Source organism: Odocoileus virginianus, chromosome 29, assembly GCF_023699985.2.
Source record: "Odocoileus virginianus isolate 20LAN1187 ecotype Illinois chromosome 29, Ovbor_1.2, whole genome shotgun sequence".
In the NCBI taxonomy this organism is placed as follows: domain Eukaryota; kingdom Metazoa; phylum Chordata; class Mammalia; order Artiodactyla; family Cervidae; genus Odocoileus; species Odocoileus virginianus.
This window is the reverse complement of record NC_069702.1, coordinates 16,800,487-16,826,761: the sequence shown is the minus strand read 5'-3', so window position 1 is coordinate 16,826,761 and position 26,275 is coordinate 16,800,487. Positions and strand designations below refer to the sequence as shown.

The window sequence follows — 26,275 nt, the reverse complement described above, 5'->3', positions numbered from 1 at the left end:
TTTTATGAATGAATGAATGAATGAATACATTCAGTTCAAAGTCAGCACCCACTGCTTTCAGATATAGAAAAAAATTAAGTTTTAGAAGAAATCTTTGCTATTTAGTTAACAGCTTCCACTGAATCAGGGCTCTAGTCTGACCAGCAAAGACTAACCCAGTCTCTTCATCAGCCATGTCTTAAAACAGCTTTAATTCCTATGTGGTTTACTCTTTTACTTCTTCCCATTGCCATTCTCTTCCATTCTAGTTGAGAGGTTAGATAAACCTGAGCTCTAATCCCATTTCTGCCATTCCCTCACACTATTATTTTGGAGGAAAACAAGAGCTCTGAAGTCATGGAAGGTCTTGCAAATGATCACAAGATAGGGATGTTAACTGCTAGCATGAAAGTTATTTAAGCATTTTGTTGATAATCCTGTCTTTTCATTTCTAATCTGTCTTACTCTCCCTCTCCCCCATCTTCACTGCTGTGTGGGGGCTCAGTCGCACAAATGAGTCTGACTCTTTGCGACCTCATGGAATATATACTACCAGGCTCCTCTCGCCATTGAATTTTCCAGGCAAGAATAGTGGAGCAGGTAGCCATTTCCTTCTCCAGGGGATCTCCCCTACCCAGAGATTGAACCCTTGTCTCTTGCAATTGGCAGGAGTATTCATCACAGCTGAGCCACTTGGGAAATCTAGTGGTAAAAGACCCCACCCGCCAAAGCAGAAGACATAAGAGATGCGAGTTTGATCCCTGGGTTGGGAAGATCCCCTGGAGGAGGGCATGGCAACCCACTCCAGTATTCCTGCCTGGAAAATCCCATGGACGAGGAGTCTGGCAGACTACCGTCCATGGGGGCAAAGAGTTAAACACACTTGAAGCAACTCAGCACACACAGACTCCAGCAAAGTCGAGTCACTCCTGGAGCAACCACCCCAGTAACACAGGGGCCAGCATCACCTGTCCCCGGCTCTGCTGCTCCTGATGCAGATCCAGCGTCCTCTCTGTTCTCTCCTCCTACTCTCACTGATGCTGAAAGTGGTGGAGGCAACAGCAGAAATCAAACTTATTTATCAGAAAAATAAATTTTTGCATTGCAGGTCTGCTATGTCTAAAGCAGAGAAGCACAGCTTTAGGTGTTATTTCATTGACTCTTCCCCCAAATCCTTTAGCCAGGTATTATTTTCATCTTAGAGATGAGAAACTGGCATCTTATTTCATAAAATGGGACTCAAATAGGTGTAAGTGTTCTAAATTGAGGCATAAAAACATTTTAACCCTCTTAATCATTTTTAAGTACAGAATGTTAACTACATGCACACTGTTATGCAAAACATCTGTAGGACACTTTCCTCCTGCAGAACTGAACCTCTGGATCCATTGGAAAACAACTCTCTTTTCTCTCACCTCCCAGCCCCAGGCAACCAACTTTTAAAAGTCTGACCTCTTAACTTATAAATAAAATCATGCAGTATTTATCTTTTTATGCCAAACATATTTTTAAATACCATATTTCCTATGGATAGATTATATTGTAAATGTTTATAGTTTTGAAAATTTTCTCCCAAGAATGGATATCAAATGATGACAATATTTTCAGACTAGCCAACAAAGGTTCACTTACTCTGCTAATGCAATTATTAAAAGAAGAGTGACCACAGTGGGAAAGAAGGTTCAGAGACAGGGAGCAGAAGAGGTGGCAGTGGCCACTAAAATAAACTGTCTTTTCTAAGTTAAATACTTACGGGCTAAGGACTTCCTATATTTAGACAGCAACAAGACAGAATTTCTTGACATGAGAAGAAATATGACCCAAAACTTAATAGCACTGTTAATAAAAGTGTTCCTTGCTTTGTTCATTTTAGAGATGTTTTTACGTTATGAAAGGTAATCTTAATGACAGAATCTGTTCAGAGTAACAAACCTGTGAATCTCTCACCCAAATATTCCTCAAAAGAAATGGGCAGATTCAGTTAATATGCCAGTTAGATAAAAGAAAGTCAATTTATAATAAACAGCAAGAAACACTACGGAAAATGGGACAGGCAGAACATCTACTTAAGGAGCGTACCTGTTACACCTGAAATAGGGTGGGCTACATGAACAGACACAGCACCTTCATACCTGTACAAAAACTTTCTGGAGTAGTCCCCGACGTTCCGCTAGAGGTAGCTCATTCTGTGCACCTCCAACTGCCTCAGGCACATGTGGAAGGTCAAAAAACAGATATAAACATTTAACCAGGGTGGAAGGCACTGACATCGTTGTCATGCAGTCCACGGTTTTCTGGAAAACAAATGGATAAATAAAGTGAGTAGACAGACAGACATAACTGTACTATGAAAGTGAAAGTCGCTCAGTCGTGTCTGACTCTTTGCAACCCCATGGACTGTAGCCCGCCAGGCTTCTCTGTCCACGGAATTCTCCAGTCCAGAATCCTGGAGTGGGTTGCCATTCTTTTCTCCAGGGGACCTTCCCCACCCAGGGATCGAAACCTGTCCTCCCGCATTGCAGGCGGATTCTTTACCATCTGAGCCACCAGGGAAGCCAATAACTGTACTTACTACACCTAAATAAGCTCACAAATTTTAAGCCAGAAAATTATACTTCAGAACAACTTTTCAAATGCTTGAAAAAAAATTTAAAAGACTCCATGAATGACAAATACTCATTTCCTATCGGGACAAATTTGCTTTAATCAAATACTGAGAACTTTGTTATCTACTAAGGTATCTATTAAGTTGACTGTTAAGAGGCAGCATGTTCCAGGGAACATAAGCTCTAAGATTTAGAAAAAAGGAACTTAACCATAAACTTGAGCAAACTAATTTTTGTTAGGCCTCATCTTTATCTCCTATAAAATCTATATAATGGTATATATCACTTAGGGTTAATATGAGGTTTATGTAATGAATGCAAAGATACATTAATGTACTAAACTAACTATTACTTTTATTTTATTCTCATTGCAGATTCTTAGGTTGGAAGGGCACTTGAAGGATATAGCCATCACTGACACAGAATTGTACATTATTTTCAAAGATTGCTAGAGGAAGAAATTTTAGACCTTATGGTGAACATTTCAGTATTGTTAAGAAGTATGGGGGAAAAAAGAGGCATGCTATAAAAATTATCAAAACCTTTCCATGGTACAATTTGGAGTAAGTTTTTCCATGTTGGAGATCAACAGGCTAGCATCATGTGTTTATTAGTCTATTAACTTTTTTATTAAACATTTCCTGAACGCATAGCATATGTCAGTCAGTGTTTTGGTTACTTGGCGTGAAATGATGAAGGAATCCTGCCTTTCACAAGGCTGTAGTCTACCAGCAGAAACAAGTTCATCAATAACTATGATTTACTCTCTTGAGCGTAACAATGGTGGTACATCCAGGCTAATAAAATAAGGGAATAATCAACACTGCCAAGAGTGGCATGAAGGATAGGAATTAAAACCAGAAGGGAAAGGTCACCTGGAAGATACACAGAAGGTAAAGCCATTGTACAATATGTTTCAGGAACTGGAGTCCAAAACTGCTGACTCCTGAAAAACCACAATAATGTCTAATCTTTAATGTGTGTTTATTATATAACAGGCTTAAGGCTAAGCACTTTAAATACATGCTCTCATCTGTTTTTCAAGTCAACCTTATAAGATAGATTTTACTACTGTATGAGCCTTCATTCACAAGGAAGGCTCATTACTTACACATCCTGCCCTGCGTTAGGGAGCTCGTTAAGTGGTCCCCAAGTGGGTATATGCGCAATGCTCTCTGCAGGTAGTCTCCCATTCGAATTTTACTTTTATTTTGTGGGCACTGGAAACCTAGTGAAGTTTTCCAAACAAAGGAGTAATAGAACCAGATTTCAGAAAATCAGTTGCTGGTAGTACAGACTATAGATTAAAGAGCAGGAAAGTGAGAGTACTTCGGAAACTAGTACAGAAAACCCCACAAGATAGATGGGGCCTGAGTTACCGCAGTAGCCAGGTGAGGGGAGGAGCGTGCCTAAGGAACAATCCTGCCCACCATCTGGCCCCTTTCTACATATCCACCATCACTTCCCTCCTCCAACACTCGGAAGTCCTCTCCTGTTCTCACCTACCTTTTATTATTTCTGGACACCCCATGTCTCCATCTGACTCTCAGTTGAAACGTCTGTTCATACTTGAAACTTAAGTCCTCATCTTTCCTCCTACCTTCACCTGCAAAATTTACAACTCCCACATTTCCCTTTTCATACTACTACATACAGCCCATTGCTGCATTTCATGGTATTAGCTTCATCCACTTCACCTCTGTCATCTACCTGTTGACTCAGGACCATGTTTTAGCCATCTCTGTAACTCACTGCTGCTAACAGAAAACAGCATGCAAACCAAAATGTCAGCTCAAAATGTAATGCTGAATTTTCTTTCAAAATGTCTCTTCTGCCAGTTAGATTATTACTGGCTGTCCTTTTGTATCAAGCAAAATGACATCACTTTTCATCTTATGACAAGACAGATTGAAAGTACAACTGGATATCCAAACTGGTAACTGGCAACACCTGTAAATTTTTAAGTGATTCTTTTCTCCTGATTCTTTTCTTATGCTTATAAATTGGTCTATCCATGTGTGCACATGTAAGTTAATACACATTTACTGACTTTCTACCATGTTCTAGGTGTTATGGTAGAACACAGTCCATGCTCACAATTAAAGAAGGAAAACGGAACATCTACAGAAAATATGAATAAAACTTACATATATTCCAATTAAACACTATTATTTTACATGCTATGCTTAGCCCAATCACATTTTGGTACAGTAACGTAGAGTCATGCACAGCTATCATCAATAGCAAGCAGAATTGGTATTTTGATAGCCATCTGATATGGCCACAGATACATGAAAACATTGGTCTACTTCAGGACCATATGAAAGGTTACTTAGTACTCAGGGTGAATAAACATCTCCACATATGCAGGACTGAGGAGTTTCCTGGGATATGGGCCTTCTATGCTAAACTAAAACTCGGATAGCCTCGGGTAAATCAGGACAAATTGAGTCTTATTCCATTTCTGCTTTAAAAAACACATTATAACACAATATTATAAATCAACTATACTCCAATATAAAATAAACAAAAAACAAAACAAAAATCCAGCAAACAAAGAGGGAAATAGGGTATTCCAAAAGAAAAACATTCAACTGGGCTAGTAATTATTCTAGTGGGCTAGTAATTATTCCGGGATAGTAACTGGCTTCAGCACATCATTACTAAGAAATGTGCACTGTTTCTCCTATGGCCTATCATGGTAGTCTGATCAATGTCACACTTACTTTTGTGATCCACAAGGTATTTGAAAGCCCACTGTAATTTAGACAACAGTCATTCTCAAGATTGGTATGAATTTTGATAGGTAATTCTACTCCAGATTTTAGATGGTTGAATAAACTTCCTTCATCTCCAAAACATCACAGGTCACAAATCAGGTATTCAAACAGCACATAAATGACTACGTGCCACATGTATCATGACACATGCTTAAAGTTGATTTAAAGGGGAAAAAAAGCAATCTTCAGAATAAATCAAGTCGAACGGTAATACATATTATCCTGAAAATAGCTAAGTGACCTCGGGTGAATTTCAGATGACTCTTCTGAGGCCAAGTTTCCCTAACACAGGTTACAGAAACTCTGGGACAGGCCTGGGGAGCCAGAGTTCCTGGGCTCCCTCCATCCAGCTGCAGGGAGTTCATCTCTTTGCCCAGTGTGCTACACAAACGGGGCCACACACTCGACAAAGGCAGAAAACACTAAGTTAAGCATTTCCTCACGTGTAAAACGGAAATGGTAACTTCCTTACAGAGATCTAGTGAGAAGCACAGAAAAATGTGCAAGGGGGAGGAGGAGAATACAATGATTATCATAAAATCTTACTTGGATATGATGATAAATTTAATTTGAAAAAATTCCAAGAGGATAAAGAGAGAAGCTTGTCATGCTTCAAACATGACAAGCAAGATCTCACCTGACCAGAGGATGCTAACAAATTAATTGTTGTCAGAAGCATCCAACCTCTACTGGCTTCTTCACTCTGATTGATTTCCAAGAACTGGACTATGGCCCGACTTGCAGCCTCTATAAAACCAAAGGAAAATCATTAGGTGGAGATAAATCACATGTAAAATATGTTAAAGAAAATAATGTTTTATTGGTATATGCAAATATTTTATTAGTACAGAAAAATAAAAGTCAACTGATACATTTTAAGAAAAAGTATGTCACAAATTAGTCAAAAAAAGTCATGGAAGAAGGGAAATTTGAGTTAAATTTGCCTGGAAAACAAGTATATGCCTGTCTGGAAAATAGAGGAAGGGAGAGAAGCAGAGATTAGGCATACTGCTTTAAAACCAAAGTGTGGCCAGAGGAATGATCAAGATAAAGAACTGTAATAACACAGGGTTCATTCACATTCTAGAAGAGCATATGCTGAGAATATTGTCTAATATCAACAGTAGTGATAGAAAGTGCCTATTTATGAAGGAAGGTAAGCTAAGGGGCTGTCTGTACTTGACTCTTTGGGCAAGAGGGAGCGAATGTAGTTTCTTGAACAAAGTAGATGACGAAGGGATTATTTTAAAATGATTAATCTAGAGTGATGTGTATGACAAACTAGAAAGGCAAAGAGATTGATGGGTAAAACAAATTAAGAGGCTGGCTCAGTGAGAAACACAAGGGGTGACCTGAGCAGCTGACATTAGGAAGATAGAAACAATGAGGAAGTCCTTCATAGAACTGTAGTGTTGGAACAATCAGTGAAAGTCAATTTAGCTGATTATATTTTTAAGGATAAGGGAAAATGGATAAACCCGAAACCATGCATTTAATTTTATCAGTATAAAGTTCATCAATTTTCATACTGATATACGAGATGAATTAAAGTAAAAAAATAAGTCCAATCTCTTCACTCTAAGCCAACATGCTAAGTTACCAATGTATACTTCAGTTCAGTTCAGTTCAGTCACTCAGTTGTGTCCGACTCTTTGCAACCCCATGAATTGCAGCACGCCAGGCCTCCCTGTCCATCACCAACTCCCGGAGTTTACTCAAACCCATGTCCATCGAGTCGGTGATGCCAACCAACCATCTCATCCTCTGTTGTCCCCTTTTCCTCCTGCCCCAAATCCCTCCTAGCATCAGGGTCTTTTCCAATGAGTCAACTCTTCGCATGAGGTGGCCAAAGTACCGGAGTTTCAGCATCAGCATCAGTCTACTTAACACATGTCATAAAGATGCAGGATGCAGAATAAACAGAATTTAGATTAGGACTTCCCTGGTGGCTCAGGTGGTAAAGCATCTGCCTACAATGCAGGAGACCCTGGTTCGGGAAGATCCCCTGCAGAAGGAAATGGCACCCCACTCCAGGAATCTTGCCAGGAAAACCCCATGGATGGAGGAGCCTGGTAGGCTATAGTCCATGGGGTCGCAAAGAGTCGGACATGACTGAGCGACTTCACTCACTCACAGATTACTTTAGAGGTACTGCTTTCTTCCATTTAAGACAATAAAGATAAAAGAGTTTTATTCATTAACTGAGTAATATGAGACTTATGTATAATACTGTGTTCAGCATATTTCATCTTTATATACTCCCATTTGAAAGAACATTTTAAAGGGGAAATTTTTTTAGCTACTTATTTGTACTGACTCTTAACTGTATAAGAAGGACTGTTTTAAGTACTTGTAGATTTAATTCATTTCATCTTTACAAAAACCCAGTAAGTTACTTTCTATTCTTATACACCTTGGTGGAGGGTGGTTGTTTAGTTGCTGCCATGTCCAACTCTTGCTACCCCATGGACTAGGAACTTACCAGGCTCCTCTGTCCATGGGCTTCTCCAGGCAAGAGTACGGGAGTGGGTAGCCATTCCCTTCTCCAGGGGATCTTCCCGACCCAAGGATCGAACCCGTGTCTCCTGCATTGCAGGAAGATTCTTTACTGGCTGAGCTACCTCTTATTGCAACATAAATTGAGAAATGGAGAGGATAAGTAATTTTTCTAGTCAGGGACAGAACTTATATTCAAATTCAGGCTGCCTAGCTTGTAAAAGATAAAGACAGTGATAGAAAATTTTTATTGGAAAAGAGAAGTCAACTGAAGCCTGGCTTACTTCTGATATTCAGTATCTCATATAAGTGTTGAAGTTATTATATTCACATTCACTGACTCGTAGTCTCTTGCTCCCCTCTAGGAAAAAAACCATGGGAGTCGACCCTTGGTTGCCTTGTTCAGAGCCTGATCCCCTGTAAGGAGCGCATTATTGGCACTAAGTAGGAGCTCAATAAATACCTGTTAAGAGTGAATAAACAACCCAGGGAGATCAAAGAAGGACACATGGAATTCAACTTCTCATGAACACTAGGAGGTTTGGATAATTTGGCTATAAAGGGGGAGTAATACCAAAAAAGCAGCATTCTAAGTTGATTAAATAGAGAAAGAAGAAAACAAAAGAATACCACTGAGAAATCATTTTAGTAACCATGATTTAAAGTATAAGTCACTCAGTGGTGTCCGACTCTTTGCGACCCCATGGACAGTCCATGGAATTCTCTAGGCCAGAATGCTGGAGTGGGTAGCCTTTCCCTTCTCCAGGGGATCTTCCCAACCCAGGGATCGAACCCAGGTCTACCTGCACTGCAAGCGGATTCTTTACCAACTGAGCCACAAGGGAAGCCCAAGAATATTGGAGTGGGTAGCCTATCCTTTCTCCAGTGGATCTTCCTGACCCAGGAATTGAAATGGGGTCTCCTGCATTAAAAGTGGATTCTTTACCAACTGAGCTATCAGGGTTTAAGGCCATTGATAAAAACTAACCTGCAAATTTGTCCTGCAAGTCTACAATGGACCCAGGCATTTGCTATTACATGTAACAGGACGAGTCTTTCCTTGATAGGAATTAAATGCTCATGTAAGGAAGATAGCTCCCTCCCAGTTGGCTAAAATTCTCAATCAAAAGCTGACATGCTATGCTTTCATTTCTTAGGCTTCTTCAAAACTAGACAACTTTGGTTTTAAATTGTGGAATTCTATTTCATAACTCAATATTTAAAAAAAATACTTGCAGTGTTCAAATTGATTATTTCACAGTTAAACCATATAAGAGATTTCCAGTACATTAAAAAGAAAAACACTGATTAGAAAATCAACTTGTCACCACTACCTATGTCTTTCACAGAGAGAAAAAAGATTTTGAAGAACTAAACCTACATTAAAAGAGGAAGTTATCTTCCTGGTACAGAATCTAGAAACCTACAGATAAGACACATTTTGAGTGACTCTGGATTCCACCCATATTATTTAACACTATTAACAATAAAAGAAGATTGGACAAATGTATCTTCACTGCTCTTCAGTAAGCTGCCAATTACCAACAATGAATACCAATGCTTATTTTGAGAAGCAAAATACCAAAAATGTTTCTTGGTTTGAAACAGTTCCAAATTTCTGATTAATGGCATTTATAAGTGTGTGTGGTTTCCTTCGTTTTCATTGACAATGAACATTAAGATATTCCTCAAGATACAAAAAGACAATGTATTTACAAAAATGTTATTATTAAAGATTACAACAGCTCAGTAGATGGCTGAACTGACTGAATGAGATACTAACTAGGAAAATAAACCTTGAAAAGGATCAAGGCAGTATAATTATTAATGGCATCCATTTAACAATTTTACCACTTTAATAATAACTGCTCTTTTTGAGAAAAAGGTGGTGAAGACGGGTTACATCAGCAATAGCATACAATGGCGTTATCTGGTTTTGAATTATAGGAGTGTACATAAAGGTCTGGGGGCTTCCTAGGTGGCTCAATGGTAAAAGGTTCACCTGCCAATTCAGGAAACACTGCACATATGGGTTCAATCCCTGGGCTGGGAAGATCCCGTGGAGTAGGAAATGGCAACCCACTCCAGTGTTCTTGCCTGGAGAATTCCATGGACAGAGGCGCCTGGCCGGCTACAGTCCATAGGGTTGCAAAGAGCTGGACACAACTGAAGAGCAACTGAGAAGACAGAGGTCTGGACAGTAGTTGTGGCTGAGTGATAGAGAGACAGGGAACTCTCATTGACAAATGAGTTATCTTTACATAACAAACGTATTCAGAAGAACTAATTTACTCTCATCTATTAATTTCAGTTATTTGCTGTTTAGTCACTAAGTCATGTCCGACTCTGAGACCCCATGAACTGCAGAATTTCAGTATATTGCTATTCAAAACAACTTAATGGGATCTCCCAGTTTTTATTTTAAATGAGTCAAGAAGCTCACTGTAAAAGTATGGAATATTTAGTCTTCTCTTTAAAATAACTATGTAGACTAGAAAGTAACTTTAAATTAAACCTCTGTAAACCACAGAATTTCTTAAAATTCTGAAAGAAAAACATTTCTAATCAAAGAAATATTGTATTACGAAACTAGGAGGCTTCCCTGTAGCTCAGATGGTAAAGAATCTGCCTGCAATGCAGGAGTCCTGGGTTTGACTGCCAGGTAGGGAAGATCCCCTGGAAAGGGAATGGCAACCCACTCCAGTATTCTTGTCTGGAGAATCCCATGGACAGAGGAGCCTGGCAGGCTAGAGTCCACGGGGTCACAGAGTTGGACATGACTGAGTGACTAACACTACTACTACTATTATGAACTACGAATTCCTCTAATTCTTAACAAATGCAAATTTAAATGCTGATTTAAGATTATAAGAGTTAATGAAATGAACATTAGCCCATCTTGAGAGTTGCCAATCATTTGATTTAAGCTTTAGCTTTCATGCTGCATTTCAATGCATACAGTTAGGCTAAAAATTACAGAAATGGAGTTAGTCGAGCTCATTATTAGATTAAGTAAGAAAAGAATGCAGACAGTTTTCAAGGAAATATAAGTTCCCAGTCTACACTGAGAGAATACAAGTAAACTCAATCAGACAGCGTTCAGAACAACCAGAACACAAAATGTGTTAGTAATAAGTGTAATACAGTAATTGTTCCTTTGCAAAGTCCATTTAAAGCATAGTTATTTTCAAACTTTTGCTTCAGGATGATAATGTGAGGCACATCAGTAGTACTATTACACTTCTCTCATTAATAATGTAACCAAGCCCTAAACACCCCCCTTCCCACCATCCCCTATTCTGAAAAAACAAAACAAAACAAACACAAAAGAACCCACTTTCACATTAGTGAGAAAATAGTATTCAAACTCATAGCTTCCATGCATCTTTCCGTTTGATAATACGTAAACACATCTTGGGAATGAAATTACCTGAAGGTGTTGTGGCTTTGAAATCCTTGGAGGAGAGCGGGGCACATTGTTTTTCTGTTTAAAAAAAGAGTCTAGGTTGTCTACTTTGGGATTCACTTCATTATACAATTCATGGCGCAGGATGCTGGGCACGGTGCCAACTGAGGTCAGCACCCCTGGCTTCTCTGTCACCGTGCTGCTGCCCAGTGGGGACTGCACCACTGGTTCTAACAGTGGTACCCAGCATGCAGCAAAGTCCTTAATATTAAGCTGAAGATAATATTTTTACACAGGTGGGAATTTTCTGTTCCAGTGATGTAAATCGACCATGTGATATTGAGCACCTTAAGAATTAAGCAGCTGCATAGGCTGAACTTAACAAATAACTAGAAGAGACAGAGAAAAGTCTTAAGCCATGCTCTGTACACAATACAGCCACAAAAGTACATATTTTCTCAAATTAGATGAGAGTTACTACATATTTTTAACAAAACCACAGGCAGGCAATAACTAAGTCAAAATTAAGAGACAGAGAGAGGAGGACTAATGTACTGCAAATCAGCCCATGTACTCATTCTGCATGTTGATCTACCTAAAACTTTCCACTTGTACTAACTTCTGATGGATAGGTCTAAACAACAGAATTGCTGATAAGCATGGTTCCTCCTGATATATCTATAATGCATGTAGGAAGTGATTTGGTAAAAAGACTTGATATGTGAAAGGTGATTAGGTAACAAACAAAATAAGTATTTCACACCAAGTTCAGAGGAGTCCTGGAAAAATAAACTTGCTCCGATGCACAAAAAATAGACCCAATCTTCAAAAGAAGAACAGAGGGTTCATTCTACCTGCCTTTTTTTGGACAAAAATTACGTGCATGTATATCTTAACAAAATTACTTTCAATGATAATTTCCTATAAAAGGTTATGTGAGGTATTGAAAGCAGCTGAACTCACAGAGGGAAAGTCGAATGGTGTTACCAAAGGCTGCGACGAGGAAGCGAAGTTGCTGATAAATGTGTATGAAGTTACAGCTACTGAAGATGAACAAGTTCTTGAGACCTGCTGTACAACAGTGCATTTACAATTAACTGTATTGTACATGGAAAATTCTGTGAAGAGGGCACGTGTCATGTTTTTACCAATAAAAATCAACTGATAATCAATCAATCAGAGAACCAGAACAGGATATGCAAGAAGAAAATGATTCAGGATGCACCTAGCACCTCAAAATCTAGAATTTCTTTCCTAGGAAAAGATAAAAAAAATCTCCATCAAAGTACTTTTGATAACAACATTGATCAAACTTCCAGTGTTCAAGACTGAAAATGAAAGAGAAGACAAAAGATTTCAATAGCAAGAGTTCTTACTGCAAGGCTAACTTAAGGGGTACTCCAAAACTATGCTTTTCTCACGTTAGCTGGCTTTTCTAACACTCTTCAAATTTTCAAAGCATGATGGGGAGGGAGGGGGAGCAGAGAAATCCTATGGCAAAGTCAGTAAAAAATTTATTGAGCACCTAGATCATGACATCTGGTCCCATCACTTCATGGCAAATAGATGGGGAAACAATGGAAACAGCAACAGACTTTATTTTCTTGGGCTCCAAAATCACTGCAGATGGTGACTGCAGCCATGAAATTGCTCCTTGGAAGAAAAACTATGACAAACCTAGACAGCATATTAAAAAGCAGAGACATTACTTCGCCAACAAAGATCCATCTAGTCAAAGCTATGGTTTTTCCAGTAGTCATGTATGAGTGTGAGAGTTGGACTATAAAGAAAGCTGAACACCGAAGAATTGATGTTTTTGAACTGTGGTGTTGGTGAAGACTCTTGAGAGGCCCTTGGACTGCAAGGAGATCAAACCTAAAGGAAATCAATCCTGAATAGTCATTGGAGGGGCTGAAGCTGAAGCTCCAATACTCTGGCCACCTGATGCAAAGAGTTGACTCATTAGAAAAGACCCTGATGCTGGGGAAGATTGAATGCAGGAGGAGAAGGGAACGACAGAGGACAAGATGGCTGGATGGCATCACTGACTCAATGAGCATGAGTTTGAGCAGGCTCTGGGAGATGGTGATGGACAGGGAGGCCTGATGTGCTGCAGTCCCTGGTGTCGCAAAGAGTCGGACACGACTGACCGACTGAACAACAACAAGTCTGTGACGTGTATTCTTTTAGGTGATAAAGGTGTGAACACAACAGACAATAAAGCTAAATAACTAAATAAACAAGATATTTTCAGATGATGATGGAAGCTCTAAAGGAAGCATTTAAGATGACTGAATAACTACTAACTGGTATGGAGAGAGAGGAAAAAAGATCAATTGAGATAGGGTGATTTGAAAAGGTTTCTCCTCTGGAGGTAAAACTTACAAAATTGCACTGAATCTCACTGATTCTGAACTAATTTCAAAATTAATTTTCAAAGTTAATTAATTTTTGAAATTAATTTGTAATTAATTTCAAGAGTTTAAAACTAAAAATGACATGGGATTACACAGTATGAAAAAATATACCTTATAATACCTACAAACAAGATGTCGCCAGCGGAGGAAGTGGACGAAGGAAGGGAAAAAAGGGCTCTGTGTACTATTTTGCAACTCCTGGTGAGTCCCAAAGTATTTCAAAATAGAAGGTTAAAAAAAAAAAAAGGTTGTGTAATTACTACTGTAATTAACAATGAGACATCTTCTCATCCATTTAAGATACTTTCCATTATTTCTAAAAAATAGCCCTACAGATATAAAATAGTAAAGAGATTTAGGAATAACAAATCTCCAATGCAGAAAAATGTTTTTCTACAAACATGCAAATTAAATATTCATAAAGGCAGCAACAGACAAGAGTATAAATAAGCTTTGGAATTTTTTTTAACCTAAAAATATCACACCAGAAAGAAATTGCAATGACTGGAGTCAACATGTGACCAAGAAATTTCCCTTCACACTACCTATTTAAAATAGTTAAAAAGGCATAAGACACACAAATCTTATATTTTAGACAGACTTTTCACTTGCATAGGAGCAATTGAAATCAACAAAGATTAAAAAAGTATGCAACCCCATTTTGGGTGGAAGGTTACTTTAAACTATTTTAATCATCTCTCACTAGACTTGTTTCAAAGAGTATAAACATAATTAAAACTGCCTCATTTTAAAAGCTATGCATCAATTCATATAATGTACTGTTTCTGATTAATAAGAGATTTTGGTTCTCAATCTAAAAGCACTTTAATGGCTGTTGCTCCAAAGACTCCATAGAGGGCCCCCTGTTAAGACGAAAGGTTGAGCACATGCACTGATCTCTTTTCCATCCTGAAACCTAGCTGCTATAACCTGATTTGTGTCCCCTCGGAATTCATATCTGAAGCCTTAACCCCCTCACGTGATGGAATTTGGAGATGGAACATTTGGGAGGTGACTGGGTTCAGTCTTTGGGAGGGTGGGGCCCTCATGGTGGAATTAACGCCCTTATAAGAAGAGACATCAGAGAACTCTCTCTCTTCTGTAGGTGAGGCCACATGGGGAAAGAAGCCATTCACAAGCCAGCAAGAGAGATCTCACCAGAAACCAATCATGGTGGCACCATGATCCCAAACTTTCAGCCTCTAGAACTGTGAAGAAAAATTCCTGTTGTTTAAGCTACTGGTCTATGTTATTTTGTTACAGCAGCCCAAGCAAACTAATACACCCACTGAAATCATTGTTTAAAAGGACTTTGTAAAAAGTATAAACCCATCTCATTAGAACTGATTCAAATGAATTCTTTTTAATGGCTGAGTAATATTCCATGGTGTATATGTACCACAGCTTCCTCATCCATTCGTCTGCTGATGGGCATCTGGGTTGCTTCCATGTCCTGGCTATTATAAACAGTGCTGCGATGAACACTGGGGTGCACGTGTCTCTTTCAGATCTGGTTTCCTTGGTGTGTATGCCCAGAAGTGGGATTGCTGGGTCATATGGCAGTTCTATTTCCAGCTTTTTAAGAAATCTCCACAAAATCCATGGCTAATTCATTTCAATGTATAACAAAAACTACTGTAATGATGTAAAGTAATTAGCCTCCAACTAATAAAAATTAAAAAAAATAAAAAATTTAAAAAAAATTAAAAAAAAAAGTATAAACCCATAAGAACTAAAAACAAAAACAAAAACAGGAAAGGTGAAAACAACAACATTTTGGATACTAAAACAGCAGAGAATTTAGCAGTAAGTGATTTAGCAGACTCTCAAATCTAAAAGCAATAGCAAGGAAAATACAAAAGCAACTAACTACAACAGAACTTTCCAGAGGCTAAAGAATGAGTGGCACGAAACAGCTTCAGAAGCAGAAATGAACGTGGGACAGAAGGACTGGTGAAGTAGCAGGATGTGTAAGAGCACCAGAGCCCAGATCCTCGCTCCCATGTGGGTGCTGGACTGGAGGCTCAGTCACTACAAGGAGAAACCAAGGGTGTCTGGGCCGGGCTGGAAGGAGGACAACGATACTATAGCAAGCACAGTTGTGGGTGCATCACAGATGAGGTAGAAATAGAAAGCCCATGTACTAACTGTTGAGGGTCCTCAGACCTGTCTCCCAGTTAGCTTCTAAAGTGTTCAGAGTCAGACATATGCTGTCTAAGTAAAGACTGGACACACTTTCCCAGGGACTGTCTGGCTCAAGGGAAAGATGGTCAAGAGAATGGCTCAGCAAGATGACCCTGGGTTGAGGCCACCGCTGCAGGCTCCACCCACAGCTGCAGAGCTGCCTGGCAACTTTCCAAGGCTCCGTTCTAACACAGCAGCAGAGGGCCAAGGGTGAGACATGTGAGGACATTCTTTAAAAGACTGAGACAAAAATAAGCTAAACAACAACAAAAAACCTGAAAGAAACAGACTAGTGAGAAGAAAAAAAAATCTTAAAAAAAACAAACAACAACAAAAAACCCTCAGAGAGCTGAGAAAAAAACAGCACCAGTAAAGGTGGGGGAAGGGGGAATCTCTCAGAAATTAAACGTATCATGTCACAAAAAACCAAACTCATAGAAGGAATAGATGGCAAAACTGAAAAGCTCTTTTAGCAAATAGAGTATTAAAAAAAAGAAAGAAAACAAGTGAGGAAAGATAAGAAAATGAAAGGAAGCGACTTAGGGGTTCATCTGACAAGAAAAAGAAAACAGAAGGGAGGATATTATTATGTAATGATTCATGAAACTTTCTCAAAATTAAAGGATATGTATTCCCAGGTCCAGTGTACTCAGCATAATGTACAAAAATAAGTCCACTCCAAGGCAAGTTATCATGAAATTTTAGAACAGGAGGGTCAATGATAGGATTTTAAATGTTTCTATAAAAAACAGAATCAAAACAAAAACAAACAAAAAAAGGCCACAGAGAAAGAACTGAGAATCTAGATAGCTTCAGATTTCTCAATAGGAGAAGAGGAATCTAGAATATGATGGAGAAATGATTTTTAAATTCTGAGATAAAATGATTTTGAATACAGAACGTGATGTATCCACTGAAAGGGGGATAAATGTCATGCAAGCCGTGAGGTTTTCCAAAATGACCTTGAGACATCACCCTGGGCCGCCTGGAGAAGGACCAGCTAAGACCTACCACTGCCCATGCTCCCAGAGGTGCTGCACCCACACTCAACATCCTAGGACCCTCGCGGCTTCTGTTCTCTGTAGGAGGGCTTGTAATTTCCTCTGGGCCCCCAAATATCTTGGAACTAAGCAGTTAGCATTCTCACACAACTCCTACAAACATCGAATAGGGAAGGACTCAGGTCCAGAACTCAAAGTTTAGATCATAGTTTGCATTTCTTCACTGTTAAGACTGCATTTATGCTCTGAGCAGGTGGAATAGCCCATGCACGCCTCTCTGTGAGGTGATGAGGGTGATGGATCTGGGACTCCTGTCTTGGTGAAGCTGGTTCTGTGAGTTTCCCCTTTTCTGCAACAGAGCCATCCTATGTGACATGATAAAGTCCGTTCGAAGCCCTGGTACCTGAAAGTTCGTCACCTTTCTTGTATAAGAGGAAGGAACTCATTTTACACAGCAAGAGTCAAAGCAAGTTTCACTCACAGATTTCTAAAAACAATGAAACAAACAAAAAAATCCAAAATCAAAAATGATAACTGCAGTGCACCTTTTCTCACGAAGCTGCTGGAAAAGATGTTACCAAAAATAAGGAAGTTAATTTGAGAAAAAAAGATGCGAGATTCAGGAAACCAAGGCTCTATCTCAAAGAAGTGGAAAGACATCTCAGGATGATGTAAGTTAAGATGTAAAAATGACAGACGTCCAGCTGGCCAAAAGAGCAACTACCGCAGATCAAAGCAGGTAGAAGGTTCTGGAAGAGCTATTTGCAAGATGAAATTGACAGAACATCTGAAACCTTCAGTCATATTGAGGGGAAATTCAGAAAAACATAGGAGTAGGGGAAGAAGAATGTATTAATGAAAATGTAGAAAACCTAGTTTTTTTTTTAAAGGCAATTATTAGCTAGTGATAAATGTGGAGAAGTTTTCAAGAAAGGCAGTGTAATCGGAGTATACCATATGGCTCAACTTTGCATAGTGTTTTCAGACACAATATTATAATGAATACTGAGCTAACCAAACTGTGATAGAACAATATGGGGATACAGAAGTGTGCATCTGTGGGGTACTTGTGGTGAGCTTAAAAGTCTCACTGCTCTTGTGGGAAGTCAGAAGATAGAATCTAAATATGAAAAATCAAGGACACTACTGTAAGCACGTTAGAGACAGAGAAGTAAATATCAAAAGCAGTTAAGAGATGTAAAAAGTTACTGCATCTTAAGAGTGAAAAATGAGGATGAATCAGGATGGTGGAAGGGAGATACTGTTTTTAATAAATCTATAAACTATTTGACCCTTAAAACCATGCATCTGTATACTTTTAAAACTAAAAATAAAAACTAAATTAAAAAATAGTATTATATAACAAAGGCAGTACTGTTACTATTGGAAAAATAGTAATTCGATGGATGGAAAAGGTTAAGTGATTTTCCAAACAGATAGTAGAAGCAAAACCTAAATTATTGATTTCTTGGCCTAATGCTTTGGTAGGAAAGCAATCACTCAAACAATTGCTACAAAACCAAAACAATGAGGTAAAAATAAAGGTAAAATCCTTCAAATATATTGCTGCTTTAGAAAATGACTAATGGTAATTACAACCAAAACAGCTTATTTTAATCCTGATTAAAAGGAATAATACTTTATGAAATTTAAAATTACCTAATTATGAGTAAGAACAGTTATTCAGGCAGTGATTACAAAAGGCCTACTGTGTAAAGGCCTGTGGTAAAGACTGCAGGTTACGGTCTACTGGAAAGAAGAAAGATGGTCTACTAGAAAGATACATACATAAACATCACTTGGGAAGCTAAACAGATGAGAGAGAACTGTTTCTTTGATTAAGGGAATCAAGAAACATTCTGTCTAGGAAGTGCGACTTAATCCAAACTGAGATTTAGATGTACTAAGATAGGGAGATGAGGGAGATGCTTCTTCCTCTGTGATGTATCACAGGGATAGGAAAAAAGAGCACACACAGGACTATAAGCAACTTAGTTTGGTTGAAATACACTGAAATATAACAGAAAAAGATAACAAGAAATAAGAAAGGGTAGGCAAGCACACGCATGCACATGCGCGTGTATGTGTATTTCCAGAGTGTTTGTGTGTGTGTGTACATTTCCAGAGTGTATACGTGTATGTGTGTATTTCCAGACTCTGAGTTTGTGCTGAATGTCATGCTAGGAATTTGAATTTTGTTCAGAAGGAAACAGTGTGTTAAAAGGGTGAGGCAGGGGTAGCAGTGGTCCATGGGAAGCAGCCCCACTCCACTTGAGAGCAGGAGGTGCTGATACCAACAGAAGCATGTGACCGTAAAAAAGGGAATGGGAAACTGTATTAAAACCTCTGGGCTTAGAACTGGGTCAATTTTCTGCTTGGTTTTAATAGCACTTTTACCAAACTGTCTCTTCAAATAAATCAGTTTTGGCTGGTTTCTGTGACAAATACCTGTGGATTTGTTTGATGCTCTCCTTCGAATTTCTGTCACCATCAGTCGTGAGACTTGTGTTGTGAACTGCAGCAGATCAGAAAATTTTTCTGTCATTGTATTTGGCGGAGCGTTTCCAAAAACCTGTGGATGACAAAAACATTTTTAATACAGCTCTGTCAACTTTTTTCTTCTATTTTGTGCTTTTAAAGGTGTTGTGTGACTTAAAAATCAAGTTTAAAAAACATATATGCTTGCACAGTTATTTTGGATCTGAGGAAGCTTAAAATACAACTCTTACAATAAATCACACCTAGCCACATTTCCTTATGCATGTAAAATAATTTCTGGAATGAGTAAATAAATGAAATCTAAAAGCCAAAAATTACTTATCTAGAACATTTGAACTAATCTTACTAATAAACTTAAGAAAATACAATTCTCCAAAGAAATCTAAATTAAGAAATTAGAGAAAGGTGGTAAATTGCTTTGATGGCAAAGAAAAAGACATATCAGAGGGTAAAAGCAGAGACTTATCTAGTGCTAAGTCCTAGGCTAAAATACAGAATTCACTAAACTCGTATATCAGACTTTCTAAATTCTAAACTCAGTAATTCCCAAAACAAGACGGATAGCCAAAAGAATCAAATAAAGAATATGAATGAGAAGGTCATTAAATATACTTAAAAAAAAAATCTACAGTGAATGTACATAAGAGTAAATCAGGGCTTCCCTGGTGGCTCAGTGGATTAGAATCTGCCTGCCAATGCAGGAGACACAGGTTCGATCCCTGATCTGGGACAATCCCACATGCCTCTGGGCAACTAAGTCCAGGCCCCACAACCACGGAGCCTGTGCTCCAGAGCCTGGAGTCTGAACTACTGAAGTCCGAGGCCCTAGAGCACATGTTCCACAACCAGAGAAGCCCCTGCAATGAGAAGCCACACACCCGGCAATGAGTACCCCCACTCGCCACAACTAGATAAAAGCCCACAGAGCAGCAAAGACTCAGCACAGCCAAAAATAGGTAAAAACATTTTTTAAAAAAGAATAAACCACTCTTAAACTGGTAAGGTTCAACAAACAGAATAAGAAAACAAAACCTGACAGACTGTAATATGTAAAGAAAGAGTACTATAATAGCTATATAATTGGATGCGTCTGGAATATTATTTTCTAAAAATCTCTTTATAGCTAAAAGGGAATTCTGTGTCTCCTAACACCATAATGATAGCTCTCTATTATAAAATTAAACAATATTTTGTATCCTTATTTACTCTTCAAATTTCACCAAAAGGGAGGAAATATATCTTACTCAGCATTGTATTCCTTGTAAAGCCAGCATCCTGCCTTTTAAAGGGATGTTTCCTAAATATGGTTGTTTTCATGCTGCCTGTCCGTACAACGAAATTCTAGAAACTCTTTAGGTAGCATGGAAGGACACAAATTATAAACAAAAACTTCCCAGATGGCTCAGTGGTAAAGAATCCGCCTGCCAGTGCAGGAGATGTGGCTTCAATCCCTGGGTCTGGAAGATCCCCTGGAAGAGAAAATGGCAGCCCACTCCAGTATTCTTGCCTGGGAAATCCCATGGACAAAGGAGTCTGGTGGGCTACAGTTCATGGGGTCCCAAAGAGTTGGACATGTCTTACTGGCTGAGCACAATAAACAAAAAGAAAGAAAACAAAAATAAGCAAATTTTTTTAAAAAATCAAGGTCAGGCACATGAACTGGAAAAAGATCTCTATATTTGCCACATTTTAGTCATGAAGTTTGGATCAAATACACAGGAGAAAGAAACCTAGTGAATTATATAGTCCACGACATCCTTAGGTAAGAAAAACACATACTTAAGGAAGCACTTCTACTCCTCGTACTATAAAAATTTTCCTCCAAGGTTCCTAATAAAAGAATATAACTTATAATATACGTGTAATAGAAATGTTTCTCACATTCTTACAATAGACAGCATATTTCTTACAATCACGCTCAAAAAGAGCAGGGACTACCAAACAAACAATAAGAAATCAATTCGACAGGGTGTACTTTTATGCAGGTAGTCTGTTAACTTGACACAAAATTTTAAATTATCTCGAAGAACAAATTGTTCTCTTTAGGAACTCTTCAATAAATTGTTTTTCTGCTGGAATTCTGGTATTATGTGCTTATAGTTACTCTCTGTTAAATAAAACCCATGTTCTTTAAAAAACTGAAGATAGATTAGAAACTGAGAAGCCTAACAACACATGCTTGAATAGCCAACCTGTCTGCACCCAGAGATGAATATGTAACTGCCTATAGAAGATGTTTATAAAATAACTGTATATTTTGCTCAGGCAATGCTTAAGCAAACTTAAGCTTTTGTCAAACTGATTTAAAGTAGATAACTATTTACATTATTCAAAATAAGTTGATGTATATTTTGATCTTAAAAATTAATAAGCACTATTTTATTCCTAGGAGTAATGCAACTATGTAAAGTAGCTCATTTCTTAGATAGTACAAGCATATGATATTCAAGCAGTTTTCATGCTAAGTGAACAATACACTGTTAAAAAATGTAATGAACTTTTCATACAAATCCTGATATTTACAGCTGTATTTCCACACGGAATTTTTTTTTTTCAAAAGCTATCTTGGTTGAACTGACCAAACCAAAGTCAATGATACGCAGGAAGGACCAAATTGTATTTGCTCATCTGAAATGAACAATGATTGATTCTTTGACATAAACAACCTTTAGTGATCCTACCCTACTGATTAATTCACTCACTTATTTACTCATAAATATTTACTGGTCTCCTATATACAATAGGCAATATTCAGAGCCATGAATATAAGGATAAATAAAGACTTGTGAATACAAAGGCAAATAAAGCAAGCATGATTCCCAGAGCTCATAGAATCTACATTTTAGTACAAGAGATGAACGGTAAGATATTTCACAAATGAAAATTATGTTGGATAGTGATGTGTTATAAAGGAAGTAAACAGGGCACCTGAAAGGGAATGCCTGGAGTAAGACAAGGTAGTCATAAAAGCTCTCTGAGACACAGACGCAGAGAACAAACAAATGTATAGATACCAAGTGGGGAAACAGGGTGGGATGAACTGGGAGATTGAGATTGACATATATATATACTCAGTTCAGTTCAGTCGCTCAGTCGTGTCCAACTCTTTGCAACCTCATGGACTGCAGTGCACTAGGCCTCCCTGGCCATCACCAACTCCTGGAGTTTACTCAAACTCATGTCCATTGAGTTCGTGAGGCCATCCAGCCATCTCATCCTCTGTCATCCCCTTCTCCTCCTGCCCTCAATCGTTCCCAGCATTAGGGTCTTTTCAAATGAGACCGTTCTTCGCCAAAATCAGGTGACCAAAGGACTGCAGTTTCAGCTTCAGCATTAGTCCTTCAAAGGAATATTCAGGACTGATTTCCTTTAGGATGGATTCGTTGGATCTCCTTGCACTGTAAGTGACTCAAGCGTCTTCACCAACACCACAGTTCCAAAAGCATCAATTCTTCGGCACTCAGCTTTGTTTATAGTCCAACTCTCGCATCCATACATGACTACTGGAAAAACCATAGCCTTGACTAGATGCACCTTGGTGGGCAAAGTAATGTCTCTGCTTTTTAATATGCTGTCTAGGTTGGTCACAGCTTTTCTTCAAAGGAGTAAGCATCTTTTAATTTCATGGCTGCAGTCACCATCTGCAGTGATTTTGGTGCCCCCCAAAATAGTCTGTCACTGTTTCCCCATCTATTCGCCATAAAGTGATGGGACCAGATGCCATTATCTTAGCTTTCTGAATGTTGAACTTTAAGCCAAATTTTTCACTCTCCTCTTTCACTTTCATCAAGAGGCTCTTTAGTTCTTCTTCACTTTCTGCCATAAAGGTGGTGTCATCTGCATATCTGAGGTTATTGCTATTTCTCCCGGCAATCTTCATGGCAATCTTGTCCATCACCAACTCCCAGAGCTTACTCAAATTCATGTCCATTGAGTCACTGATACCATCCAACCATCTCATCCTCTGTCATCCCCTTCTCCTCCTGCCTTCAGCGTTACCTAAATCAGGGGCATTTCCAATGCATCAGTTCTTCGGATCAGGAAACCAAAGTACTGGAACTTCAGCATCAGTCCTTCCAATGAATAATCAGGACTGATTTCCTTTAGGATTGACTGACTGGATCTCCTTGTTGTCCAAGAGATTGTAGAGTCTTCTCCAACACCACAATTCAAAAGCATCAATTCTTCGGTGCTCAGCTTTCTTTATAGTCCAAGTCTCACATCCATACAAGATTACTGCAAAAACGAAAGCTTTGACCAGATGGACCTTTGTTGGCAAAGTAATATATCTGCTTTTCAATATGCTGTCTAGGTTAGTCATAGCTTTTCTTCCAAGGAGCAAGCATCTTTTAATTTCATGGCTGCAGGCACCATCTGCAGTGATTTTGGAGGCCCCCAAAATAGTCTGTCACTGTTCCCATTGTTTCTCCATCTATTTGTCATGAATTGATGGAACTAGATGCCATGATCTTAGTTTTCTGAATGTTGAGCCTTAAGTCAACTTTTTCACTCTCTCTACCACTTGTATCAAGAGGTTCTTTAGTTCTTTGTTTTCTGCCATAAGGGTGGTGTCATCTGCATATCTGAGGTTATCAATATTTCTCCTGGCAATCTTGATTCCAGCTTTGTGCTTCATCCAGCCCAGGTTTCTCATGATGTACTCTGCATATAAGCTAAATAAGCAGGGTGACAATAAGCCTTGACATACTCCTTTCCCTATTTGGAACCAGTCTGTTGATCCATATCTGGTTCTAACTACTGCTTCTTGACCTGCACACACATTTCTCAGGAGGCAGCCCAGGTGGTCTGGTATTCCCACCTCTTTAAGAACTTTCCACAGTTTGTTGTGATGCACACACTCAAAGGCTTTCACATAGTCAATAAAGCAGAAGTAAATGGTTTTCTGGAACTCTCTTGCTTTTTCGATGATCCAGTGGATGTTAGCTATTTGATCTCTGGTTCCTCTGCCTTTTCTAAATCCAGCTTGAACATCTGGAAGTTCACAGTTCACGTACTGTTGAAGCCTGGCATGGAACATTACTTTACTAGCGTGTGAGATGAGTGCAATTGTGCAGTAGTTTGAGCATTCCTTGGCATTGCCTTTCTTTGGGATTGGAATGAAAACTGGCCTTTTCCAGTCCTGTGGCCACTGCTGAGTTTTCCAAATTTGCTGGCATATTGAGGGCAGCACTGTCACAGCATCATCTTTCAGGATTTGAAAGAGCTCAACTAGAATTTTATCACCTCCACTACCTTCGTTTGTAGTGATACTTCTGAAGGCCCACTTGACTTCTCCTGTGGAGATACACGTCAGTGGCCTGCTGCAGGGGCAGGGGCTCTGAGGGGCTCTGGGTACAGCAGACCAGGGTATGGCATAAGCCCTCTTGGAGGAGGTCACCATTAACCCCACCATAGCGCTGCCAGCACTTACACAGGACTGGGGAAACAGACTCTTGAAGGGTGTAAACAAAACCTTGTGTGCATCAGGACCCAGGAAAAAGGAGCAGAGATCCCCAAGGGACTGACCCAGACTTGCCCGAGTGTGTCCAGGAGTCTCCAGAGGAGGTGTGGGTCAGGGGTGGCCTGCTGCAGGGTTGGGATGAGACCTTTTGAAGGAGGTCACCATTATCTTCATTACCTCCACCATAGTTTGGCCTCAGGTCAAACAAAAGGGAGGGAACACAGCCCCACCCATCAACAGAAAATTGGATTAAAGATTTCCTGAGCATGGCCCTGCCCATCAGAAGAGGACCCAGTTTCTCCCACAGTCAGTCTCTCTCAGTCTCTCCCATCAGGAAGCTTCCATAAGCCTCTTATCCTTATTCCTCAGAGGGCAAACAGAATGAAAACCACAATCACAGAAAACTAACCAAATTGATCACATGGATGACAGCTCAATGAAACTATGAGCCATGCCATGAAGGGCCACCCAAGTTGGACGGCTCATGGTGGAGAGTTCTGACAAAACATGGTCCACTGGAGAAGGGAAGAGCAAAACACTTCAGAATTCTTGCCTTGAGAACCCCATGAGCAGTATGAAAAGGCAAAAATATAGGACACTGAAAGATGAACTCCCCAGGTGAGTAGATGCCCAATATGCTACTGGAGATCAGTGGAGAAATAACTCCAGAAAGAATGAAGAGATGGAGCCAAAGCGAAAACACCACCCAGTTGTGGATGTTACTGGTGACGGAAGCAAGATCTGATTCTGTAAAGAGCAATATTGCATAGGAACCTGGAATGTTACGCTCATGAATCAAGGTAAATTGGAAGGGGTCAAACAGGAGATGGCAAGAGTGAACATTGACATTTTAAGAATCACTGAACTAAAATAGACTGGAATGGGTGAATTTAACTCAGATGACCATTATATCTACTACTGTGGGCTAGAATCCCTTAGAAGAAATGGAGTAGCCATCATAGTCAACAAGAGAGACCAAAATGCAGTACTTGGATGCAATCTCAAAAACAACACAATGATTTCTGTTCATTTCCAAGGCAAACCAATATCATAGTGATCCAAGTCTATGCTGCAACCAAAAATGTTGAAGAAGCTGAAGTTGAACAGTTCTATGAAGAAAAGAGCCAAAAAAGATGTCCTTTTCATTATAGGAGACTGGAATGCAAAAGGAGGAAGTCAAGAGCTACCTAGAGTAACAGGCAAATTTGGCCTTGGAGTACAAAATGAAGCAGGGCAAAGGCTAACAGAGTTTTGCCAAGAGAACTCACTGGTCATAGCAAACACCCTCTTTCAACAACACAAGAGAAGACCCTACACATGGACATCTCCAGATGGTCAATACTGAAATCAGATTGATTATATTCTTTGCAGCCAAAGATGGAGAAGCTCTATACAGTCAGCAAAAAAAAGACTGGGAGCTGACTGTGGCTCAGATCATGAACTCCT

The 26,275-nt window shown here is 39.2% G+C and overlaps 1 protein-coding gene across 7 annotated transcripts in view; it reads right to left on the bottom strand.

Annotated features, from left to right (window-relative positions):
- The window catches only part of WDFY3 (WD repeat and FYVE domain containing 3), a 278,454-nt gene that overhangs the window by 157,728 nt on the left and 94,451 nt on the right, over window positions 1-26,275 (bottom strand). For 5 of the 7 annotated variants that reach the window (XM_070458192.1, XM_070458191.1, XM_070458195.1 and 2 more), the window contains 4 exons: window positions 19,318-19,441; window positions 11,292-11,345; window positions 6,003-6,112; window positions 2,112-2,273 (listed from right to left, as the gene is read on the bottom strand). In XM_070458192.1, the coding sequence (XP_070314293.1) occupies window positions 2,112-2,273; window positions 6,003-6,112; window positions 11,292-11,345; window positions 19,318-19,441 (450 nt within the window). The remainder of the gene's footprint in view (window positions 1-2,111; window positions 2,274-6,002; window positions 6,113-11,291; window positions 11,346-19,317; window positions 19,442-26,275) is intronic. The other 2 variants (XM_070458194.1, XM_070458197.1) reach the window with 1 other exon arrangement.